The sequence below is a fragment of the Colletes gigas genome, unplaced genomic scaffold (assembly GCF_013123115.1).
Source record: "Colletes gigas isolate AHSC1104 unplaced genomic scaffold, ASM1312311v1 Colletes_gigas_Sc00007, whole genome shotgun sequence".
Classification (NCBI taxonomy): Eukaryota; Metazoa; Arthropoda; class Insecta; order Hymenoptera; family Colletidae; genus Colletes; species Colletes gigas.
In genome coordinates, this window is record NW_025106636.1 from 21,311 (window position 1) to 46,763 (window position 25,453).

The 25,453-nt window shown below is 36.5% G+C and overlaps 4 protein-coding genes across 5 annotated transcripts; 2 read left to right on the forward strand and 2 right to left on the reverse strand.

Moving 5' to 3' along the window:
* Window positions 1-550: 550 nt before the first annotated feature.
* LOC122396374 (KIF-binding protein) lies at window positions 551-2,622 on the forward strand. The gene has a single exon (XM_043394701.1). The coding sequence runs from the start codon at window positions 808-810 to the stop codon at window positions 2,620-2,622; it is 1,815 nt and encodes a 604-aa protein (XP_043250636.1). The 5' UTR covers window positions 551-807.
* Window positions 2,623-3,102: 480 nt separating this feature from the next.
* On the reverse strand, window positions 3,103-4,294 carry LOC122396177 (60S ribosomal protein L14). Its single transcript, XM_043394347.1, has 4 exons — window positions 4,247-4,294; window positions 3,824-3,925; window positions 3,411-3,605; window positions 3,103-3,291 (listed from the first exon to the last, which is right to left on the reverse strand). Exons 1-4 carry the CDS (start codon window positions 4,247-4,249, stop codon window positions 3,142-3,144), a joined length of 450 nt encoding a protein of 149 aa, XP_043250282.1. The 5' UTR covers window positions 4,250-4,294; the 3' UTR covers window positions 3,103-3,141.
* A 507-nt stretch (window positions 4,295-4,801) lies between these two features.
* On the forward strand, window positions 4,802-6,400 carry LOC122396101 (surfeit locus protein 1). Of its 2 annotated transcripts, none has more exons than XM_043394225.1 (5): window positions 4,802-5,105; window positions 5,249-5,370; window positions 5,448-5,642; window positions 5,717-5,890; window positions 5,982-6,400. In XM_043394225.1, the coding sequence occupies exons 1-5, from the start codon at window positions 4,881-4,883 to the stop codon at window positions 6,196-6,198; spliced, it is 933 nt and encodes a 310-aa protein (XP_043250160.1). In that variant the 5' UTR covers window positions 4,802-4,880; the 3' UTR covers window positions 6,199-6,400. The 2 variants fall into 2 exon arrangements, with proteins under 2 accessions (XP_043250160.1, XP_043250161.1); XM_043394226.1 differs by having other exon boundaries at window positions 4,993-5,109.
* A 146-nt stretch (window positions 6,401-6,546) lies between these two features.
* On the reverse strand, window positions 6,547-22,195 carry LOC122396100 (glutamine synthetase 2 cytoplasmic). The gene is made up of 3 exons (XM_043394224.1): window positions 22,003-22,195; window positions 10,323-10,513; window positions 6,547-8,578 (listed from the first exon to the last, which is right to left on the reverse strand). Exons 2-3 carry the CDS (start codon window positions 10,504-10,506, stop codon window positions 7,653-7,655), a joined length of 1,110 nt encoding a protein of 369 aa, XP_043250159.1. The 5' UTR covers window positions 10,507-10,513; window positions 22,003-22,195; the 3' UTR covers window positions 6,547-7,652.
* Between the last annotated feature and the right edge of the window lie 3,258 nt (window positions 22,196-25,453).

Consider the following 25,453-nt stretch of genomic DNA (forward strand, 5'->3'; position numbering starts at 1 on the left):
GGGACGCGCCACGTAGGGGTTCACCTCCCCTGCCGCTTGGACGACCAAAATCCAAACGGGTGCGTGGACATATCATTAGAATCTAATTAATATCTAAATAAGTTCTTCAACCATTTCTCTATACATTATTTCATGTAATTAATTAGTTATAAACGATTACCGGAAGCGATAGCTAAAAATATCGAAATACCTGGCGCCACGTATGAACGGTGATTCTAACTACTAAAAAGTATCATGATCACAGAATAGAATAGGATAAGGAGGTCGACGATCAACACTATCCCGCTAATTCGTTTAATTAATTCACAGCTTGATTATTTACTAATCATTCTTGTTCTGTGATTAAATTATGAACTTTTAGAATTTAATTCTTTCTATGATCGAAAGCTGGCACATTTTTTCGAATCTTTTAATCAAAATTGTATGCCGCTGATACGAAGTCAGGATGTACGAGAGCGAGAAGGATAGGCTCACATTTGGCTACTCTCTCGACCTCCTCGGGACGATTCGATTCGAACTATTCGAAGTGCATTCGCGCTCACTTCAGGTTGCTTCGAAGAATCGAAAAAGAGAGCGAGTGTCAGTTTGTATTTCTCAACTCTTCAAGCTCACGTACACATTATTTGACATAGTGTGCGAAAATGGAATGAGGAGTTCCTGCCTCCTAGCACCCAGTGCACTCATTGTTCAATTTGGTAACACTGACTGTCAAACTCTGACCTCTGACAGACATTGTCTACCTACCCCTCAGTCGTTCGATATCGCTGCTACAATCTAGGAACATAACAGTACACGATAACAACTAATATGGAATGTAATATAAAATCAGATGTGTTTACCAAAGAGGTTGTTGAAGCAAAATTAAATTGCGTTCAAAAACTATTGGAATCTGATGAAAAGTGTAATACACAGAATGAACCGTATAAAATAAAATACGAAGCAATAAAAATCCTAAAAACATTGGAAACAGATGAAGTTGATTTTCAGACAGACACGTCAGATGAAAAGAAAGATATACTCCTTGGAATCGTACACTTACAACTTGGTTTGTTATACAGTGATACGGAGGAACTGAAAGCTGGGGAGGAACAATTCATGAAATGTCTGGAAGTATTAAAAGACAAAGAATTGGACCCAGAAGCAGTTTTACTGGTGGTCGATGCCCTAAATCAGTTAGGAGTTATATGGTATCATTGGAATCAACCTACAAAAGTAAAAACTTTTTTAGAACAAGCAGAACAGATCTATCATGACTTTACAAACATTGGCGGTGTATGCAAATATTATGTTAAAGTACCATTGTTCGGTATTAAGAAACCTAAAACTGAACTAAGCCCTCAAGAAATTTTTGAAAAACTGAATACTCGAACTCTATACTTTTTAGCTCAGTTGTACAAATCTCTGAACGATCACCACAAGTCAGCGATATATTGTCATTTGACTTTACGCAGGCAATTGGGTCATAATGTCATTGCGGAAGACCTAGATTACATCGAATGGGTATTAAATACAGCTACATTGTCGCAATACTTCATAGTAAATAACAACTTCCCTCTAGCTAAACATAATTTAGCCGCTGCATCTTATATATTAGAACAATACAAAAACATATTAGATGCAAAGATTATGAATAATGGATGCAGCGAAGAAAGTGAAGCAGAAATGGAAAATTTTAAACACAGAAGCGCGGATGTTGCTAGATGTTGGGCTAAATATGGAATTGCGCTTCTAAGTTTATCGAAACAGAGACTTCTAGATGATACTGAAACAGAACAAGAGAACTGTCACTTGGATAATAAAGATTCCTCGAAGCCAAAAATAATAGAAGATTTGAAATTTGATATATTGGAAAAAAAAATAGAGCCAATTGCTCGTCAAATTACCGATAAATATTTACTAGATTTTGACGACGCTAGATTAACTTTTTTAAATGTCCAAAAATGGTTGAAAGAAGCACAGTTATATTATACGTTAGAAGATCATGCTTCTGATCATGTATCAATTGTACAAGACATTTCCGAGGCATACAGATATTTAGCATTTTTTGAAGAGCACGAAGATAGACAGGTAAAAATGCACAAAAAAAGGATCAATGTTTTAGAAAATGTCATAAAAGAATTGAATCCTCGATACTATAAAACTGCTTGTATGCAGATGTGGATTGAATTAGGAGAAACGTATTCTCACATTATCGATATAAAAAGTGATCGCCTGCATTCACTAAATGAAGAACAAACACAAATGTCAATGGAAAAAATTAATAGATTAGCAAAAAATTCTATAAAAAATTTTCAGTCGTTTATCGATTCCTTGGGTATTCGTACTTCCGATTCAGAAATACGAAAATTTCCCGATGATGTCTTGCGACCAGCTTTGATGGCTTACATTCATATCGGTAGATTGTACACCAAAATTTTAGTTAGAGATGATTGTTCTAAAAGACAGACCCTACTGACCTGCATTCAAAATAGTTACAATGCATATAAATTTGTAATCGATTATTGCGAGAAGTATCCCGATGCTGCAGACGTAATTAAAGTTGAATTAAATCTTTGTAAAGAATTAATAAATTTGCAACCAATACAAATACGCAAGTTAAAGGAATTAGGTTTCGAAAATTAAATCGTATTAATTTGACATTACTTTAGAAATAATTCAACATTCTCTATAAAAATGATTAACTGTTTTAAGTAAATAATTATTCCAAAGCAGTTATATGTATCTTTCTATTATATACGATTACAATGTTGATACTTATTCAGATTCGGATTTAATTCTAATAGCTTTTAATAAGTGTTATGGTAACTTCTCGGATGTTTTTATGTTGTTGCAATATGTACAATTATATACAATGATACTCTCTGATAATTTCATGATATACTAATTACAAAATTAACAAATGCATGTAAAAGTTATATAAACGTTATTTTAAAGCTGCATTTATTTTTTTTTATGTAAAAATTGATGTATCGCACTGTTTCAACGATAAATAAAAAATAATGCACTAATTGGTTCGGTTGATTTCCATACCTTATAGTAAATTACCACTTTTTTTTTTTTTTGTAAAGTAAACGAAGATTAAAGGTACATATAACACGAGCATAGTCTTATAAATTTGTATTTATTTTGTATGACAAAAGATTACTTCTCTTCCGCTTTCTTTTCTCCAGCAGATTTTTTTGCTTTCTTAACATTCTTTTTTAATCTGTAGAATATGTCTGTCCTAAATTTATTTCTCATTTGTCTTGCTTTCCTTAATTTAAAACGATCAAAGTCACTGAGTTCCATACGCTGAAATTGATAAAATTCATTTTTTTCTTATTCATCGTCACGCAAAAATGTACTATTCATTATTATTAAATGCTTTGAGAAATGAAAGTAACGAGCTTCGTATGTAATATTAAATGCACCTTCTTTTTAGCTTCAACCTTCCTTGCCCACATAGTCTGTTTCCAAAGTTCACTGATATTTGCTGTTTCCCATGCTTTGCGTACAACACGAGTGGATCCAGTATATGGAAAACGTATTCGAAACTTGGTCAAGTGAAGTTGATTTAATCTCATCTCCCCGCGTGGTACATTCGATGCCGGGCCATCGACTAAAACCTATAAACGTAATCAGATCTTAACGCAATGTTTATTATATCTTTAATACTAAAGTTAGAAAATTTGGCATCAGTTAAAAGATATTAGCATCAATGAAATATCAGCCGGCAATTCCTATCAAGATATCTGGATCATCATTATTATGTGTTATTCTACATAAAATAAATAAACAATTAAGAATATACAGAAAGTTTTAATGGGCAATTTGAGATAGTTACCCGATTTTGGTCAATAACATCCACAATTGTAATGAGCTTGCCCTGATGTGGCCCATCGCACACGTAAGCAACGCGGCCAGATTCTACAAACCTCTGGAATGGCTATATAATAAAAAAGGTTTGTTACTTTTCTCATTGTTCGACAAAATCTTCGATCGCGAGTAATCGTTACACTGTTCAAATTGTGAAACATGTATACAGAATCAACTACACCGAGTAAGCATATTTATACCATGTGGTAGAAAATGAAAATGTAAGGTTATATCGAATATTTTATATTCTTCATATACTGTGAAAAATACGTAAAACAAATTGAAGCACATGATGAATAAACGAAGATGTACTACCCGGACAATAACTCGTACATTGATGGTATTAATTGCACGCGAAATATCGATAACATACAAACTACATTTCACTTACCATGGTTGACCGGAACCAAAAGGCCAGTAAAGCTTATAACCGGATGAAATACCAGCAACACCAACAATTAGAAATAACTTGTTCCTACTTTAAATTGAATTTAGTGAAAAATACTGTTTATAGTAATATAGAAAGAGTATAAATATTTTATTGTTTAACTAAGTGTTTGTTGCCGGAAAATCAGAACTGTCAGATTATTAATGACAATGTTAATTATTGTGACAGTTATGATAGGAAAACATAATGAGTTTGATTCTCTAGTAACATTTTAGTACTAAAATCTATTTAAATTCTCAAAAAAATTGATACCACCTTAATGCTATGTTGAAAATGCAATGATTAAAAGCAGATGGTAGTTATCTTATTTTATCAATGAGAACGATAGGGATGTTTTAAAATAATCGGAGTACACGATATTTCCTAAGTTTTAAAAAGAGCTACAAAGGCTAATTACTGTTATGAACTTTTACTGCCACGTGAAAACAGGTCTTAAACTACGTTATCACACACTCTTGTATTACTATTAGTAATACTAATTTAGTATGAATAAGTAAAGCGAGCAAAAAGTTAGGATTGGTACCGGTACCACAAAGCGTAATTTTAAATCTCCGCTGTAGTGTAGAAGCGGTATAAAATGAGTTTTACAGCTGGGAACATTTTTATAAGATTAAGGAAACAATTTAACGTTAATCATTTTCAGTTTATAATTAATGCACGTCCTACTCAGCCATGTAATATTATAAATATTCAAAAAAGATATAAAACAAAATTATCTAAGCCTAACCTTTATGTACCGAACCGAAACGAAGGATTTTCTACAAAGAAAGAGAAAATTGGAGTTTATGGATATTGCTTGCTGGCAAGTAATAAACTTAAATTCTAATTTGTATGTTGCAAATCATTAATTATACACTTAGTTGTTGATGAAATATACATTTGTTACACTTCTTCATTTTGTCTTGGAAAATTAATTAACTATTTTAATGCTCATTGTTAATTTAGAGTGTACCAATTGTCACATTTTTACTCGGTACTTGGCAAGTTCAAAGACGTAAATGGAAGTTGAATTTACTAGAAACTTTAAGCAAACGTATTAATCACAAGCCTATTGAGCTACCTAATAAGTAAGATTATTGAAATATATAAAAATGTCACTACTACAATATCATGCAACAGAATAAATTTTAATAATTTTATTTAGTTTAGAAGAACTGGAGTCGAAAGAATATTATCCGATTAAAGTAAAAGGAACATTTGTGTACGAGAAAGAATTTGTTATAGGACCTAGAAGTTTGATAGTGGATGGTGATGCAAACAGCAGTGGATCTTTCTTTGGAAGCGGAGAAACCCAGAAGGGATATTGCGTTATTACACCCTTCAAATTATTAGATCAAGAGTAAGTACCATTTGTCGCTAAATAAAATAGTTTTAAAATAAAAATATACAAAAAACTCGTAAAATATTTTACAGTTGTACGATCTTAATAAATCGTGGATGGATTCCAAGAACACATAAAAGTCCAGTAAAAAGGCAAGAAGGTCAAATAGAAGGAGAAGTTGAAATAACCGGAATCTTAAGATTGAATGAAAAAAGACCACCATTTGTTCCTAAGCATACTACAAAAGACGACATGTGGTATTACAGGTACAGGGAATGTTATTGGAGTTTCTAAATAATAAATATTATTGTTTGATTTAAACAAGTTTGCGTAATCGAAAATAATTTTATTTTGCAGAGACGTAAATGAAATGGCCAAAAAAGCAGGGACAGCTCCTATATACTTAGAAATGATTTCCAATAAAGATTTCCCCAAGTTTCCAATTGGTAGTCAGACGAAAGTGAATATAAGAAACGAACATTTGAGTTATATCATCACATGGTATTCCCTCTCTGCAGCTACTGGATATATGTGGTATAAGTTAGTTGTTAAAAAAGTGCCAGGTTTAGTTTGAAAGAATATTTGAGTTTAAAGAAAAGAGCAATTTCTAGAGGATAAATGTATGCAGATTAAACAAAATGTACAATAATTATCGAGATGATCAAAACTTTGTATACTTTGAGCTTATGTTTCATATGCATTATATGGGTCGTTATTTTAGTTAGATATTGAAATATCTTGCAAAGTATTTATTTTTCAAACACTTTTTCCCTAATACTTTCGATAGTTTCGACAAAACAAAAATTTGGGAATTTGTTGCTTTTGTTTCGTATTTATACGATTATATAAATACTTTGTACAGTTTAAAACTCACAATTGAATGAATAAAATAAGTGGGTGTGAAGTTTTTAGGAAAACAATGTTCATAGAATTCTTTATTTTATAATGTAACAAAATGAATGTTCCACGCTAATAGGAGAATAGTAATTCATTATCCAAAACGTCGCCTTCTATTACTATAACAACAACGATAACCACTATCAACAAAACTGTTAACAATGGTCATGGTATACAATTACATTAAAGGAGCCAGCATAGAAAATACAGATATGAAAATATACCATATAAATATGAAAATACACCATGTACATGCTACATCAACTTTTCTTTCGTTTCACTATATCGCGTAATATTCTAATACAATCAAATTAAGCGACGTCAGAATCGCTTTCTAGGATTGAAAAACGCACGGACTACAAGTTTCCTTTGACTTTACTGTAACCATTATAGTTCTTTGATGAAAGAAATTTGTAAACAGCATACAAAGTCATGCTTTTATGTTGCTGCAGCTACACCTTTAATTTACCTGAACGTGAACACCAAAATGATTTAAAGTTAATGAATAATGTCAGTTTTGCAATGTCTACGGAATAATGTTAAACGATACGTTTATCTTTATTGTCGCTGTTGCTACAAGATTATCAAATTAAATAGGTAGACGTAATAATAAGCTTTAATGCTACGTGCACAGGAACACCCTAAAATCAACCTTTGCTAGATATTGAGCTATATAGATACTTAACGACCTTAGAGTACTTTTTGAAAGCATAAAATACGAATTATAGGATGCTTGATTTGCGACAATTTTGTAACATGTATTTGGACAATAAAAAATTATTCACGTCGAGTGACTCTTTCGTCTTTACATTTCCTCTTCTCTTTATTTCTAGGTACTTATATACGAGACTCTAATACCGATTTTAAACCAGCATAGACGAATGGTCCAAAACGATTTTATTTACTTTGCTTTCGACATAGTATAGTTTCTAATGCAAACTGTTTCTGAACGATCCCCTCTCTCCACATTCAAGGTACGTCTTTTTTTCTCGTACTAAATATCAATTTTAACTAGCAGGCCTTTAACTCGCATAGAACGCGTTCTCGATAAAGGTGCAATCACTATTGCAGTACAAATTCGTCGTCCGAATCCTCCCTTTATGCACAGTACCATCGTCGAGATGGATCATTTTACTCGTTCAGAATACAGGTACGCACGAGGGCATCGCAGACAGAGTAAGGATCGCAATTGCTGCTGGGTCTCCTGTCCTCCAAATAGCCCTTTTTCTCCTCGGCAACACCACGTGGGATACGAATGCTAACGTTACGATTGGCTACACCGGCGCTGAAATCATGTATACTACTGGTTTCGCATTTCCCTGTCAAACGACGCTCGTTGTCCTTCCCACCGCGCGGATCGTACGCCTGAATGTGCCTGAGGTGTTGTTTGCTCAATTTATCGATAGCTTTCTCGATCGCGGCGATACCGTTCTCGGCGCGCATTGCTTTCGTCGAGAAATTCGTATGGGCGCCGGCACCGTTCCACGAACCCTCCACAGGCTTTGGATCCAAAGTAACGACCACGCCGTACTCCTCGGCCACGCGATGAAGGATAAATCTGGCGATCCATAGATCGTCACCAGCGGAGATACCGCTACAAGGACCGACTTGGAACTCCCACTGCGACGGCATTACCTCAGCGTTCGTACCAGCGATTTTCACGCCTGCGTAAAGACAAGCTCGGTAGTGGGCTTCGACGATTTCACGACCGATCACTTTGTCGGCACCGACGCCACAATAATACGGTCCCTGAGGTCCCGGGTACCCGTGTTTCGGCCAACCGAGCGGCCTATTGTCGACATCCAGGAAAGTATACTCCTGTTCGATTCCAAACCAAGGGTCTTGATCCTTGACCATTTCCATTGCCTTATTCGCTGTGAAACGTTTATTCGACGCCGTCGGTGTCTTGTCGCTGTGGTAAGTGTCACAGAGCACCAGCTTGTTATTACCACGGCGAAATGGATCGTTGTAGATCGCTACCGGGCAAAGGTAAATATCACTATTCGCTCCATCCGCCTGATACGTCGAGCTACCATCGTATGTCCAAATCGGTAACTCTGAAAGCAAACCAGTGGTTTTTTTTTACTAAATTAAACCAACGATATTATTATTAGTTTTTTCTTATCTTTAATACATACGGCAACATTTCAAAATATCCACTATACCGTACAATCCGAGTCCATTTTAATTATAAACACACCATCCTAATTTCTAACCTAATCCTAACAATACAACATAACACATAACAACTGTTCGTCCCGCTACTTCCATTTCTCTATAATAGGAGTTCATTAATCGTTCATCTGCTAACTATAATAATCTTTACCACTAATTTCTGATTGTTTCTACTCGTTCTCAAGATCTCGTGACTTACGAGTCGTAATCTGTGACCTGATTGCACAGAATTGATGAGAGTATCGACTCGATACTATAGGGAACGAGAAAAGCGACGACAGAGCCTCTAGCGGAACAGTGGGGGAAGCAAACACATCTACTACACGAGCCAATGTATGCGAGAGGAGGCGAGCGTATATAATTGAACAAAATTGAGACGAATAACTTTTTCTTTAAAAGTTCTTGTGATTTATCAAGCCACGTAATGTATATACCTTTTTGCTCTATAATTTCTTTTTGTCTTGTAGTAAGTTAAATAATTATACCACATTTTATGCTCTATGGAAACATTCCATAGTTCATCCTATAACAAAGTCGCGTTTTCCCATTAAAAATTCTTGGAAGAGTGTAGTTTCTTTAACCTGTTGGCTATTAATGTTTAGTAATTCCAATGAAGCGTTCGTCGTGGATGACTCATACGCATATGTATTATCCTTCGATGCATCGACTCTCACCCATTCTATTATATCGTTGCTCTTCATTGCTTGAAAGCATTTCATACCTTGGATCGCAAATAACTCTGTGCTAATTGTAAGTTACATAATTTAGATATAACTGGATCGGCTGCTTCTCGGATACGATTCCATCTCACAAAACGTGTTCAACAAGCGATGTTAACGACAGTGTCCAATCGTCTATACGACAAATTGCGCATGGTGTGCCTCAAGGATCTATTCTTGGACACTCAGTTGTACATACATACAATGCAGACGACACGCGCCTAGTCCAATGCTTCGATCCTGATAATGCACATACTGCTTGGCGAGAAACTGAAATAGATCTGGAAAAGATCTATTCGTGATCTTACGCGCACGATCTATAATCGAATCCGAGGAAAAGTACTTTGTTTACAATCAGATCAAAATCGTTTTGCAAAGAAAAAGATTCTTCGAGACCGACCTGAACTTATGCTCGACAAAACCTTCTATCGAATAAGATAATTGATCCTTCTTTCGCCGTAGAATACATTTGATGCACAATCTTCGTTAGAATAGGTAATTGCAGTCGAACAGATCTAAACGTACTTGCTCATAAGGTACATGCACGGTAGACTACTTTAAATGGGATTAATATTCATCGTGTATCGTGGTTGCCGGTTGAATTGCATGTATGTGTCAAGGTTGATTCACAGAAAGGAAACAGAACAAATGTTTCAGACAAAACAAAATAGATATCGCGTAGGAAGAATGTTAAGTAGCCACCGTTTAGCTTCTATCGTGAAATAATGTGAAGCGCGATTAGATAATACCAGCAGTTGCTACGCGATTGAAAACACTCGAAGCTGAAATTTGACGTTCAAGGTCCGTTGAAGTCTATCTACAAAATTCTATTCTATCCCCTTGCATAAATAGTAATTTGTATACGTTTTGAAATTCAACAGCGTGGTGTTATAAATCGGTTACCAACCTGACGGGTGTTTCGGCACGAAATCCACCGTTCTGGTTTTGCTTCGCAACGCTTCGCCGGTACCGTCGATCCAAATGTACTTTGCTTGAATTTTATCTTCCGGTTGAGGCAGATCGAGATATCTGTTCAGCAGGGTTTTGTCTAAGGCCGCGTTCGGAGACTCGTCCAGTATTGAACGTGACATTGTGATGCTGCAACACAATGGAGTAACAAGTGTAAAGAATTAATAGATTCTATTAATAAATAATTAACTTGGAACAAAATATTATATTTAAACAAAAACTTTTGCACAGTTTTTATGAAAAATTCTTATCTTTTATGTAATCTTGATTAACTTTCAGTATGTATGTAAACAAACGACTAATCCAGTTACTATCAAATCCAGAAAATTGCACTATGTTTTTCATGCAAAACAGATTTTCTTTTATTTATTTATTTTTTTTATTTCCAGCGTTGTGGATTATTTCCAACAGTGCAAATCGTCTTGAACTGCTATTCGAACGGAGGCAAATTGTTTGGAAATGTTTGGAAATTCAAATCGCGTTCGTTTTCGAATGCATGGGAAATGCGATTTTAATTCGATTGGACGGTGGCGCCATCATCGGCGAAAACGTGTACTCGCACGACTCTTGATGGCGATTGATTCGTGCGCAGCGTCACCGGGAACACACAAGTCTTTCTCGATTTATTCTTGGTGGGTCGGAAAGATAGGTGCGCCCACATATCACGTAACTCGCATCGGGCACCATGCGGCACGCACGTGGTTTTCGCGTGCACTGGAATCATACTATATGTATACATGCCAGACGCCCACGAGCATCGCGGTTCGCACGATGCTTTTAAGGTCTATAACCGATAGGTTGTTCGAATATCGCCTTTTAAATGCTTCCAATAATGTTTAAGACTAATAATAACATCGCATCTTTGACAGAAATCCAACTATAGGAACAAAATGAAAAGAAAAAGACTAGCGAATGGTTTTCTGGTAGAAGTAGAAAGAAAATTTCTAAACACATGCACCGAAAACCAGTAAACAGTTAGCGATAACGGTATGTTGATCGCAATGGCATCATTCTTAAATTACGGAACTATGTATCAACCGATTCTGAGCCAATTTTAAACAGTGAGAACTTTATTGTTCTCTGGAATGTGCATTAATGATTAGACCAGGAACTTTGCTTGGTAGTTTTCTGCGTTAGGATAAGAAAAATCTGATCGGTGGACGTTCCCTAACAAAATTATTGAAAAATTCCATTTAATGGAAAAATGTAGAAACGAAACGACAGAAATAAATGAAAGGTTTCTTCTGGCTTGTGGTAGATCTGTATTTGTTTCCATGTCAGGGAAACTGTATAGTTCCGAGACGCGAGCGAGTTTTCCATTTTCACTTATGTAATCGCCGCTCATCATCGGTATTCGCTGCATGCAGATCGCTCGTTGAATCATCCCACGTGTATTTTAATAGGCTTTACTCGGTACACACTCGAGATTTTTCTATTTCCCATGCTTTTTTTATCATAACTCGGACGAACTCTTTTAATTACATTTCTGACGTTACACGTTTCCTCTCGTCGATTTTTTCTATTCAAAATATACTGGAATTGAAACTTTGTAATTCTCGTAACGTTCTCCCGAAGCTCGTTGTTTTTCTTCTACAGTTAACGTTAAATGGTCTGATCATTTGTAATGGAACGGCTCGATGATTGTTTGATTGCTGGGCAACATTTCATTATGGACGCATCCTGCTTGACTCGAGTATTCCCCTCCGTGACATTTTCACCATTTTGTGAGTGTTCTATTATCTTATCCGCCGTGTCTTATCAGTTTCAATAATCATGCCTAGATGCTTTTCTTGTTATCGAAAAACACCAATGCAAAGCGATTATGATAATCTTAGTTTCAATATTTGTAACATTTATCCCAATATGTTTTGAAATACTGCATACTTCGAACGTCTCCTAATAACATACTGTACGAACGCTAAAGTTCTAATTGCAAATTACTACACGTTCCAAAACCGATCAAGATCCAATACAAATGTTCCATTACCTTCGAATAATTCGAATGTAATGAAATTGGCTTTTTATTATTTTATTTGAAAATGTGTATTTTCACCGACAACGAATTGTTATCGTAAAATTACGAAGTAGAAGGTACGTCTTAAAGTTGTTAACAATTTAAGATTCGCCTGAATGACGGCAATCCGCAGACAGTTGCGTGCGCACGAACTATGTACCATGTAGAAAGCGTACTTACCGACGTATCCGATAGAATTACCACAGACGAGGTATACGACGTATACCGTGTACAGGGTGTCCACGCTAAAGTGTGACAGTCTTTATGTTATTAGTTTAAAAGTTTATTTATGTTATTAGTTTAAAAGATATGATGGTGAAGTTTCGTTTTTTAAACGGAACTATATGTATATTTTTTTTTGGATTATAGTGCTTTTCAAGACGAATTCATGAAGCTCTGATGTATTCACCCAATTTTTATTAGCGTTCAAAATATAACGCTTAGAAATTTACTGATATTTAGCGAAGAGGTGAGTCATATACCTCGTCTATGGTGTTACGTTCTTGCCTCGATTTATGGGAACGCAAACACACGTTGAACGACATTAAACCTGTCTTGTGAAAATCCAGAAGGGCATATCGAAACCCGCCCGACAAGATTTTCAAACAAAGAGGATAAATGCCACTTTCCGGTACACAATTATGTCCTAAAAAAAAAAAAACGTCCACAAAGATATCCTTTTAGACACGGATCCCACTATCCAATTAAACACGGACGCACTTCTGCAATTACGTTATTCACGAGCGTCCACGTGTACACGCAACTCGCGTTTTGTCTCGTCCGTGAGAATTAGTTCCACTAAAGCTGTTATTAAAATGTGCAGGCGTGTCTAAATTTAAATGCGTAAAAAGGAATAAGGTAACATTACCAATAAGGTAACATTTGAGGGAATATTCTCGCGTAACGACTCGTATTTATGGGTTTTCATCGTGTAAAATAAGGGTCGGGTGAATATTGATATCTTTGTAGGTCAAATTCGAACAAGTATTTCCCTCTGTTTGTTGCCGCGTTTAATCGATTATTTGTACTTTAGAAGAACATTGTCGCTCGAAATACATTTCGGTTTCTAGGTCTTATCTCCTTGCCGCCAAATATGTATTCGTCTTCGTGTCTTATTTATTTCAGGAGTTCGATAATCTCTGCTCCTCCGCTTATACGTGTGTCCATATCGATTCCAGTTTTTAATAACCGTGATTCAGGTGTAACACTTTATACACATTCTTCCAAAGCATCGTGACAAATGCATACAAAGTAAACTCGTAACGACTGTATCTACTGTACGTGTATGTCAAGTAACGTCAATGTTAAGTAAAATAACAAGTATAAGCAAATCTAATTACATATGTCGCTACTAAACAAAAATATTAACGCATTACGTGAATATTACCACAAAGTGACCTTCGCCGGTAAGGTGTTTGGTCGCTCAAATGTTACATATATAGTTAATTGATACGTTTAATCGAGTCTTGAAACCGGTTAAACTCATAACCGCGGGTGGAAGTTGCTTATAATTGCCGTGAGATTATTTCAACTGTACAGAACGAGTTTCATGCAATTTATTTAGCCAACGATCCTCGAAAGATGACAAAGTATTTAACAAATATAATTACTAACGTCGTTTGTTTTAAATGTCGCAAATGATAGGAGAGGACTATCTATTACCTAACAGCCAACGTCTTTTGTCGAAGAACCGTAATTTTGGCATTCAAAGTGAAATATAATTTTACAGCAAGTATTCCATCCTCGCAATTATGGTTAAAATATATCGAAACTTTAAAATAAATCGATTAATATTGATTCTATGGCTTCGTGTCGGAAGATACCTTTCAAAATTTTAACCAAAGGAGATTCTGGAGGCCAAACTAAGACGGAAATTAAGAATACCAATTTGTTTATGCAGGCTTCCTTAAGAAGTTATTAACGTTTAAAGTTTCTCCAAAATACAAATTGTTATTGCGTGTATGTAATATTTAAACATAAAATGATATGAAATTAATGTAAAATACACTTGTTTAACATTAAAAGGGTTTTCATTTGCAAAACCTGCATTAACAGTTCAATTTTGCTTCGATTTCTTCTCTATAGATGTTTCGTTTCACCTATCAATGGTGTTAGGGTACGCGACATTAACGTTAGTAAATAAATGTGGGTTCGAAATCGTTGATGTTATGTAATTCACGTGTTACCAGTAAATTTATGTTATATAACCTTGGTTCTAAAATTCACATTCGCTGAATAACGCGTAAAGTATTATACATATGAGCACATTTAAAGTGTGGCGAGTAGTTTTCCGCTAGGTTCCGGAAGAATACGTTTAAACGACCTCATGCTGGCCAGTATACCCCTCGAGTCAAATTGAATAGAAGCCATGAAAGCAATTGAGGATATTAATTATCCCCTGGATGATGGTCCGCTGACAACTCGAGGCTATTAAAATATGAAACCGTAAAATGCAGAAAAAAAAAAGAATTTGCATTACAGTGTGAAACGAGTTACAAAATTTACTGCTAATTGAGCTCATTATATGTACGCGCGTAAAAACGTGCATAACTCTGTACGGAAATTTTTCGTGGTACTAATATGTAGTTGCTAAATAAAATGTAGTCTAAAATTAAACTCGGCCTAACTAATCGTTAATCAAATTTCACGACGTATTTGACACGTGTTTCATAACTACGTTTATCATAAATATCAACGGATACGTCAGTTTCATTTTTTTTTTTTGAACATTAAGACGGCTAAGATAAAAATAATATGAAAACGAAATAATATTCTTACGCTGTCGGACCGAACTCGTAAAATGTTGATTTTTGGCGCAGACTATATAATTGAACATTCGGCACAGTACTTACTTTTGCAATTCCGTCAAATTTGACCTCGACTTGAGAATTTTTTTAGTTCCATGGTGGAAGCGTTAATTAAGTTTATCGTATATTCTTTGAATAAAAATTAATTCGCAAATTATTTCCAGTTTTATAAGCTACTTTCTTCGCGCCCTCAGGCTGCTCTTATTCCGTTTATTTACCCCGTAACGGTTTTTCTTTTTTTGGAGTAAAATTTATTACAAGATGTTCGATCGATCTGCAATTTAGTACGAATTATTTTCTCATCGAAAGAACAATTTTAAACGGTCAAATTTTATTTCCGGGGTATAAAGGTAAGTTAATTTGTAAAACGCTAGTGATCGATGCATAAAAAGTATGCCTCTATTACAGTTCTCACGCAATGACATTTTCTTTGTTTCGCATCTTAAAGCTTAGGGTTTCGACGAGAGACCATGAATTTCTCAGTGCCATCGGGTCCACTGCCAACAATTTCGGGCACACGTGGCTCGATGCACATATACAAATCGTAATTCATTCCCCAGGGAGCGTGGTTCGTTCCCACCAATGTTCGTTCCTCGCTTTCCATGTTTTTACGACGATAATCACTTCCGGACGTGTCGACCAATCAAGTACTTAAAAATCATCGAACGATCGTGGGATCGGATTGTCGGCCTATTTAAATATTACCGTGTCGCGTACTTACACCTAATTTATGCGCTCGAAATACAAGATTCTTCCTCTCCATGTGGAGTTCAATTACAATCATTTTTGGTGAATATCCATACCCGCGAATTCCTACCCATTTTCGAGAAAAAAATTCGAGAAAGTGTGAAATTTTTCACATTTTTTAATTTTTTTAATTTGGTAATGCCTTGTAGCTTGCTGATAAATTTTTAATTTTTAATTTCGATGCTATAATTCTTCTATTTCTTTATCCATTCGTCTTAAAGAGGAAACCGATATGCCAAGTTGTGCCGCGGTTCCGCAAAGCGATTTCGTTAGTTCATCCACGTTAAAAGAAGCGACGCGTACGAATTGTAGGTGGTTATGCCAAGTGCAATTGGCAGGTGACCGCAGAGCTAGATCCGGTGCGACGCGATCGACGCTAGTCGGTACAGCAACGCCTCTTGGTATAGATAACACACTAGCGAAAATAGTTACCAGTCCAAAGTGCACTCGACTGAAAGTAAACTACACTTCCGGGTAAAAGCAGCGAAGGAAAACTTTGCGCTAACCTCGAGACGCTCGATGCAATTGAAACCGTTTTATACAAGCTTGTCACTCATCGACGTTCTAACCGCGCGTAAAGTTCGTTCCTTTCGAGACGTTGCCGTGCTGGAAAACAAACATTACTTCCCGATAAAGCACAATGGAGCACCGTCGTTAGGAACAACACGTGGCCTCGAAGGCAATTTATTTTAGATTAAAGTCCAGTTTGCCCGACTTTTAGAGAAACCAAAAACACAGGGGCATGATCGAACCAACAAATGAGTCCATGGAAAAACTGCATTTATCGTGTACTTTAACAGAAACTAGTTTAAGAACAATGACGCTTAACACCGGACTACCAAAGCAGTAAAAATGACCCGTTCGTGATATTCAATAAAAATTTTCTACCTCTTTAAATATCAATTTTCTATTTCTATCGTTTTAATTTCTTTGGTACGAATAAATACACCATAATCGTCGGTAGTTCTGGTGTTGATCTTAAATCAAATCGTAGTCGCATCAAGATCGATGGCCAGGAATACGATAATTTATTCCAAATTGTTATTCACGGATAATAAAATCTTGGCATAAAAGAAAAATCGTTAGAGATTCTTTTAAGCAAGGTGAGAGTGCAGTAACGTTTCCAGATAAGTGTTATTATTCGTTCGAATTATCTCCGTTTCTGTTCGGGCTAATCGCAAGATTGCGTTTATCTTACGAGGATGCAACGGTCAGAGGCTACGAGAGAAACTTCGAAATGAAACGATCATCGAATTTTCCATTCACCGCGTCCGCGGTTGCCACGGTGATTCATTTCCGTCGAATACGATTGGCGAACTGTGATAATTAACCGAGACGGCGCGCGGTCGCGTTTTAGGTGAAACGAACGGTAACGAAACAGCCGTCGTTTGTACTGGCAGTCGATACTTCTATTTTCGAGGACGTTTAAACGAGAGCGTTCTACATCTTTGCACAAAACGATCGATTGCACCTATTTCGAATAGAATGTATCATTACGCTCTGACAGCCAGCGTAGCGATCGTTAATATCATGAATTAACGGAGAACTTATTTAAGGCTATGGCGCTGCTTTCTTGGTGGAAGTGATGAGAAAGAAAAGGAAAGGAGAGGAGAGACTTTCTAGCAGGCTCTGCCTCGGACAATGGGATATTGGGTAGTCGGTAGAAAGGTGTACAATTGTACAGCAACGGAGGTGACGGTCGAGCGCTTGCGAGAAAGACGAGAGCGTAGCCCTCTGGTGGCGAGTACGGGAGGTAACGCCACAAGATGATACTCCATTTCGCATTAAACTTCTTTCTTTCTTTTACTTTTGTCCGATGTATCGATGATTTGTCGATCGCGACGTCAGGAGATCCAGCGATATTCGTGCAATCGTTCGCAGATCAAAATTCAAAACAAGTACTTATCGTATATATAGATAGGTTTTTAAGCAATACACAGCCAGATGTTATATTCATGACGATTACGTATCGTCTACCTTTTCTTATTCATTTCCCGTCACTGTGTCGAGACGAACGGAACACACTGTTTCTGTCGATTTCGTAGACGGACACAAATAACGAGAGAATCGAAGAAATTTAAGATAAATACAGACTGGAAAACAATAGGAATCGAATCGAGAACGTCGAACGATTTTACGGATTTTATCAAAATTTTCGGTCACTCGACGCGTCGAACGGTTCGTTGGCTTAAGAGAGGAAAGGGTTAGCCTGACGACACACTTTTTTTTTTTAAGTTTCGAAACGGACACGCGTCGTCCGATGATTACACGTGCTGCAGCCCCTATCAGCACGCTTACTTACAGTCTCGTTAATAGGAAAGAACACTCGTATCGATTCGTACTGACGTTATATCGCCATGGAGACTCGCGAAAACATATCCACGCGATTCTTGAGACCCGATGACCCACCGTTGATTTGCGAGAGTTCAGTGTGTCGTGTACGAAAAAACGAGTCACGTGCGCCGCGCTCTCGAGGGTTCCTCGTAACAATTTCGTTCGATGTTGTTGATTAATACCGCTGCTCGACAAAGTATATGCATTTTGTCAAATCGATTTCAGTTTTAAACGCATATACAGTGACTGTTACATAAAATCGTACACCTACAGGTTCAGGCGATATCTTTACGATCAAACATGAAAATTCTACTAAATTATTGAAACTCGTATAGAGGCATATAGTGTAATGTTTCTATATTTGATACATAACAACGATATAAAAAAACCTTTAGTAGTGTACCCCTGAAATCCTATCTACTTTCGAGAAAAAAATTCGAATAGGTACTGAAATTTTTAGACGAAATTAAAAAATTTCAAATCGTACTAAAAAAATTATATTTACCTACAGGGGTCAATTACAATAATTTTTGGTCATTAGACATACCCCCGAAATCCTACCCACTTTCTAGAAAAAAATTCAGTACAAACGGACCGTATTGAAAGATAATAATAAAAAAGTAATATGCAAATACGAATACGCTTTTAACATCTTGGTCGAGTGTACCAGTGAAAGAAACGTTTACATTAGCGTTAAAACGAACCGTATAATAAACATTTCTGTTCAACTCCATAACAAAGATACACGTATGTGCATAGTTTGTCATAATAGTGAGTAAGGGTACAAGACGAAACGTCGATGACTATGACTAAGTACGATGGTGCTAGCGTTCATAATTTCTCCAGTGAAGGTTCATGTTCGCCGCGTAGTGTAATGGTTTCAAAGAAATTTTCGTTCCGTACGACTGAAAAAAATCGCCTATTTTTAACATTGTCCTTTCAAATAATCTGACATCTATTTTAACTATGTAGGTCAGTGTCGCTGGGAGGTCGGTTAATGCATTCCGCCCTTTTATACGCTAAATTTATAAGAAATTTTGACCGCTTGTCGCGAACAAGACGATACACGAAATAGAAATATCCCGAAATATTTTTATTTTTCAATTCGATTTAAATGCCTTAAACCTCACTCGTTTCGACGTGTTCTATTTTATGTGGGTCAATGTAGTCGATGTTAATTCGTCCTACTGTTAATATACATATAAATCGATGAAGGCGAACTGTGTCGGTCAAGAGGGAACGATCTTCGAACGTAACGGTAAAAATACAAATTTCCAAGTGACTTTGTAGTTCCTTGTTCCGCGCGGAAGAGAAAGGAAACAAGGAATAGGATACTCCAATTAACCGCGAACGTAATTCGTTCTGTTTAAACGTCGAGTAGGCGAGAACGTTATTTTAAACTGAAATGTATAATCTCGAAACGATTCGGCTTTATCCCTCGCGCGATGAAATATTCATGCACGCGCCAACGATAATACATACATAAATATAATCAAACGCCAAGAGTCGGCTCTTCCATTTCGAACAAAGTGCAAGACTGTTCTGTTCTATCCTTTGTTCGCTGCGCGAACGGATAATCGCTTCCGTTACAAATCGAAACTCTAGATATTTTTCCGAGACTAACTTTGCTACGATTGCCGGAACGAGCGCCAAAACCGTTCAACGGTTCACTTTTTAGCGTATAAAAACAAATGAGTATTTATTTCTTAACAACGTATGTTTACTATATTAATTATTATTATATGCATGTGCTTATTTTAAAAAAATGGTAGATAAGGCATACTGCTTTATTTTAGAACGACTTAGGTTTCAGGACCCATCGATAGATGGCGCCCGGAGTAAGGTCCCATGAGACATTCCCATGAGTACATTCATATGCATACATAGATTTTGCACTCTAAATTAACCTTTTTCCAAATCAAATTTCACCTTATTACAAATTAAGTTTTTCCTAGGCCATTGTGATACAAGTAAAATCGAATAAACGAAAAACAATATAAAATATTTGACGTTAAAATAAAAAGTGATTCTACGAACACGTTTAGATACAAGTATCCCTAGCTATTTGTTTAAAAAGACAAACGATCATTTTGTTCGACGAATGTTGAAACCGTTCAAATATTCGAGGACACGCATAATTGTACAAGTCCCAGCCCTATTGACGAGCCCTCTGGCGGGCCTAGGACGAAACACAAAAAACCTTTCTTTTCCTTCCCGTTTCTCTCTTCCGTCCTACTTTCCCGACGTGTTCTACCTTCTGCATCGAGAAGACTGACACCTGAGAGATACACGGGACGGATCAAAAACCCTAAAACAAATAACCACGGCGGTACTAAGCCAATTCCCGAGAACACGCGATATATTACGCAGAGTATCTCAGAAATAGGTCGTTAAACTTTGTTATCGTATTCTACTTTTCCTAAGGATGAAAAATGGTCGTATAAACACAAGTACGGAAACGTTTCCTTTTCAAGATACAAGCACCTCTTGCTCGCTTCGAAATATTGTATCAATAGTTGTTATAGAATCACGAGCACCGTCAACACACTTCTCTGTTAGAAGTAAATATTGCGGTAAAGCAAGTCATCCTCAGAGTGGAGGCAACTTATGTCGTAATAAATCTGTTTTTATCTAAACGTTTAATAGTCGGAGTCTTATTTGGATGGGTAAATTTAATGTCAAGTAGACAGAGACTCTGTCAAGAGACCTTTCCTTTTCGCGTGCGATAACATTTCGCCACCAATTTTTAAACGTTTTGACAGTCTTTGAAAAAATCTCTGCAAGCAAATTTTAATAAAATCTTAAAACGCTCCATCGTAAACAAAACGTGTTTAAAAGGAAAAGTTTCTGTGATCTATGTTTATCTGGCCTTTTTCCATCTTTAGGGTGACCAGAATACAACACCAAAGTTTGACGACCTATTTCCGAAGCATCCTATATATCAAAATAGCAAAATAACGTGCACAAATATTACTAAAATATACTAGAAATATGTCACGAATATGATTAATTATTTGCATACTATTCAACACGTTGACTGCCGTGCCAGTTTTTCCTATTTAGAGACATTCTTTCATAATTATAGCACGGCAAATAACGGTTACAATTGTTGGACATACAAACTTGCCAAATTTTAGAAAAATCAGTCAAGATCGGCATTGACATTTTTCTGTCAGTGTATAAGATGAATAATCGGCAACGTCGCAAGTTCCCGACCACGCATCTCGCGTATTTTCTCTGGTAAATCGGGGTATACTTGCACAAAACAGCAACCGAGAACGAGTCCAAATTGAACTTGACATTCTCGACACTTACTTTCCGTAAACACTTCGATTGTCGTTTTACAAACACTGTTCCATTCACTGTTTAATACCAAAACCGTGCCGCTATGAATGTACACGAAAGCAATGTTATATAATAGAAAAACGAACCGAAACGAACGTGTAACATAAACGTCCAAACTTATGCTTCGTAAATCCCGTGGCAGGCCACCTCTAACCTCAGTCACCGTAACAAACTCGAGTTACAATTTCATCGAATCTTTGACACTTTTTAAAACCGTTCGTGCATTTTGAATGCAACGTTTTGTTAGTGTTGGAAAAGATTATACGAGTTTTTCCGTTGTTCCGTTTACTCGTGCAAGATTCGGGTGAATCGATTTGATCCGCGATCGATCGGACATCGATACGTGCAGTAAAATTAGTGTTCCTACTCACCGTTGCTTTGTCAGAGGTCCAACGAATATGCGCAGTACCCGTATCTAGATGATCGTTTGATCGATGGTCGCAGCGTGGTCCTATCGTGGTGCGTCGCGTTCTATCGGTGTTTTGTTGCAAAAGAGTTAAAAGACACTTATCATGAAGGCAACGAGCGGCTGATAGCACGGCCCGTATCACTACCGTGCGAGCGTGGCTGCGATATTTATGTAGAGGAGCGTTTCAGCGCACGCGCACTGTTTACCAGACGACGGACCTGTGTCATGAGGAAACTGCCCCACCATTCACGCGTACTAATGCGCAGCCACGTGAACGTGAGCTCCAGCGCTTCGGGCAGCTTCGGGGAATTGAGAAAGAGGACGAATGTTAGTCTTTTCTTCTCGCTCTTGAAACAGATGAAATGCGATTTTGCGTCAACCAGCGTACGATTCCAAGTCTCGACTGCCCAGATATTTTTATTTTCCGATCTATGTAGGTATCGGAAGAGTATCAAAACGAACGAAAAATTTCGAAAATTTGTTTCTTAAGGGGAATACTTGCGGCAAATAATCGTAGTATATGTGTAGATCGGAATATAAAAAATGCTAGGGACAGTCGAGATTCGAAATCGTATGCCGATTGACGCAAAGTTGGATTTCAAACTGTTTCAAGAGGAAGACGGAAATGCTCACGTTCGCCTTCTCTCTCGACTCCCCGAGAGTTGTCCGAAGCACCACAAGTCACATACGCGTGGCTGTGCGTTAGTATGTGCAAGTAGAGGGGCAGTTTCTTCGTGACACCGGTTTGCAGTCTGGTAAGTGCTTGCCCCGCGTTCTTCAACTGCTACGATGCCCCACCTCCGACATGAAAGTGATTATCCGTTGTGATCGTAGATCCACTCGATCATTACATGCCGGAAAATTCTTCTCTGCACGCATTGCCATGGCGTTTGCTAGTCACGAACCACGATGGAAAATTATTCACGATTCTCCTTCGATGACGTAACGTGAACTTATCCAAGGACGTGGGACCGTCGAGCGAGCTAAAGCTGCTGGCTATCGATCATCGATAAGTTATCGATATCCCACTAATATTTTACGATATATCGATAATATCTTTAAGATCTTAGGTATATGTATACATGCTGGAGAAACGCAAAATGAAATATACAAGTACTTTTATCACATTGATCATCTAATCATTCTTGTTTTTTACAAGTCTTTAAAAAAGTATTATAATTAACTTTCTATTATCGATATATCGAATTGTCTGCAACATTTCTTCCATCGAGACGGGTTCGTTCTTCGGAACGATCTGCAACATAAAAAATTAGTGTTAGCGGCTTAATCGCATAATAGATAACATTGATCATTGATCTTTCAAATATGATCCACGTTACGCATAAATAATCGTATGCAATAGGAAAGCCTTGTTTACATTTATTCGAACCTAACCTTCGTATATTTCTTCGATCTGTTTATAGATACGAATGCTTCTGTTACATGAGCGTAATTTGTACCAATTTGCTCGTGATCGTTGCCGTAACTAACTTGGTTATCCACATAGTTTTCATATAATTATATAAACTGGTATACGAATATATTTGTGGAACAACGTTCGATTAAAAACAATAACGATAGAAAGACAGATACGGTTTGTTAGTCTCCGGCGAAATAAGAGCTGTTTTCCGTCTCGTGTAACATGTTTTGTCAATGTAGGTAAGTAGAGTAAACAAGACTCGTGCGGTAGCATGAACGAGCAAGGTCTCACCTTGGCAATACATTCTCGAAAGGTATAAACATAATGCAACCAAACGCAGATTGTGTATCGTATTTTTTTTAACAGACTGTCGACAAAAGTATTTGGTTGCATTGTCGTTAATACCGGACAAGGAAGAAAATCAAATTCCTTTTATCTCGTTAGAAAAAGGAAAAACAAAGCTACATATTTTCACAGTTCATGATCAATTACGCAATTGTTATGTTAATACGTGATAAGACGGTACAACAAATACAAGTAATCAAGTAATAATTGCTATTTATCGATAATGTAATTAAAAATAATTCAGACACGACCAGTGACAGTCCAGTGACAGTCCAGTGACAGTCCAGTGACATGCGACGAAGTAGACTAAACGTTCATACATTGTAGGTCACTACCTTAACCATTATCTTACAGTAACGGATACAAGGAGGCAGAGTCGAGCAAATTTCATTCGCGAATAAAATAGTACATTACAAAATAATAAATATTCTAGGTTATTATCTGTTGGAATTACGTTCGAATGTTAACTCTTAATAATTTAATATACAGGGTGTTCGGCCACCCCCGGGGAAAAATTTTAATGGGGGATTCTAGAGACCAAAATAACACGAAAATCAAGAATATTAATTTGTTGATGGAGACTTCGTTAAAAAGTTATTAACAATTAAATTCAAAAATTTCAAATCGTTCTGGAAAAATTATTTTCGGTTGCGGGGGTCAATTATAATCATTTTTGGTGAATAGACATACCCACGAAATCTTGGGCATTTTCGAGAAAAAAAATTCAGTACGGGCGGAACTTTGAACGTTAATAACTTTTTAACGAAGTCGCCATCAACAAATTGGTATTCTTGATTTTCGTTTTATTTCGGCCTCCAGAATCTCCCCACGAGTGGCCGAACACCCTGTATTATTTTAATATTAATAATTTAACAACTTAAATTCTTAATAATTTAATCTTGTAGCTGCTCGGTATTTACGTAAGTACTATTACATGTTTGTTTCGAGGAAAGAGTATATAATTTGTAACAAATATTAATCACGATTGATAAAAATATTTAATGTGTTTGTAAAATAACAGTTGTTTGTATACATAGGTTAATGAACCATCTATGTATATCTTAACACGTAATTAATTTAACTAGCACTATTAATAGTAATAACAATAATAATATAAATTTCTTATTAATTGAAAAAAGTCATAATTTTCACGATGCGAGTGATATTCTTACTTTGACGCCTGAGAAAGGTGTCATAACAATGAGCGTCCTCCTTTCATTTCCACAGAGACATCTTTGTTTCATAAGATTCCATACCCTTTCGAACATTCCATGAATAATTCTTCAAGACTTTTTAACGTCATGTAAATATTTCGAAACATACTCTTTTTAGACATGTATTCACAATTGTATCAATTGACTTTATACACAAAAAGTTATAAAAACATTTGCAAATACTATACGTCGAAATGTGCTTACGATAAACACCAGACTTTCGTTTACTTATTTGGTGCTATTGATTCTTGTTACGCGTATCTTTCTGGAGATAACATCGTCGTTATGATAAAAATATAGTTTCTGATTCGATACCGTAAGCATACCTCCACGTAAAATTACATAAACATTCACGGAGATCGTACAAATTATTTAGATAATGTTAATTGAAATTGAAACGCAAAATAATTAAATACTCGTGACGATCGTATATC

What these genes read in the sequence shown, in the direction of transcription:
- LOC122396374 (XM_043394701.1), top strand. Translation starts at nt 808, where the DNA reads ATGGAATGTAATATAAAATCAGATGTGTTTACCAAAGAGGTTGTTGAA.
- LOC122396177 (XM_043394347.1), bottom strand. An exon ending in ATGTTATTGACCAAAATCGG is followed by an intron (nt 3,606 to 3,823) that starts GTAACTATCTCA and finishes TTACGTTTATAG; the next exon opens with GTTTTAGTCGATGGCCCGGC. An exon ending in AGGTTGAAGCTAAAAAGAAG is followed by an intron (nt 3,292 to 3,410) that starts GTGCATTTAATA and finishes TATCAATTTCAG; the next exon opens with CGTATGGAACTCAGTGACTT.
- LOC122396101 (XM_043394225.1), top strand. Translation starts at nt 4,881, where the DNA reads ATGAGTTTTACAGCTGGGAACATTTTTATAAGATTAAGGAAACAATTT. An exon ending in TTTATGGATATTGCTTGCTG is followed by an intron (nt 5,106 to 5,248) that starts GCAAGTAATAAA and finishes TTGTTAATTTAG; the next exon opens with AGTGTACCAATTGTCACATT. An exon ending in TTCAAATTATTAGATCAAGA is followed by an intron (nt 5,643 to 5,716) that starts GTAAGTACCATT and finishes AATATTTTACAG; the next exon opens with TTGTACGATCTTAATAAATC.
- LOC122396100 (XM_043394224.1), bottom strand. Translation starts at nt 10,506, where the DNA reads ATGTCACGTTCAATACTGGACGAGTCTCCGAACGCGGCCTTAGACAAA. An exon ending in CGTGCCGAAACACCCGTCAG is followed by an intron (nt 8,579 to 10,322) that starts GTTGGTAACCGA and finishes GTTTGCTTTCAG; the next exon opens with AGTTACCGATTTGGACATAC.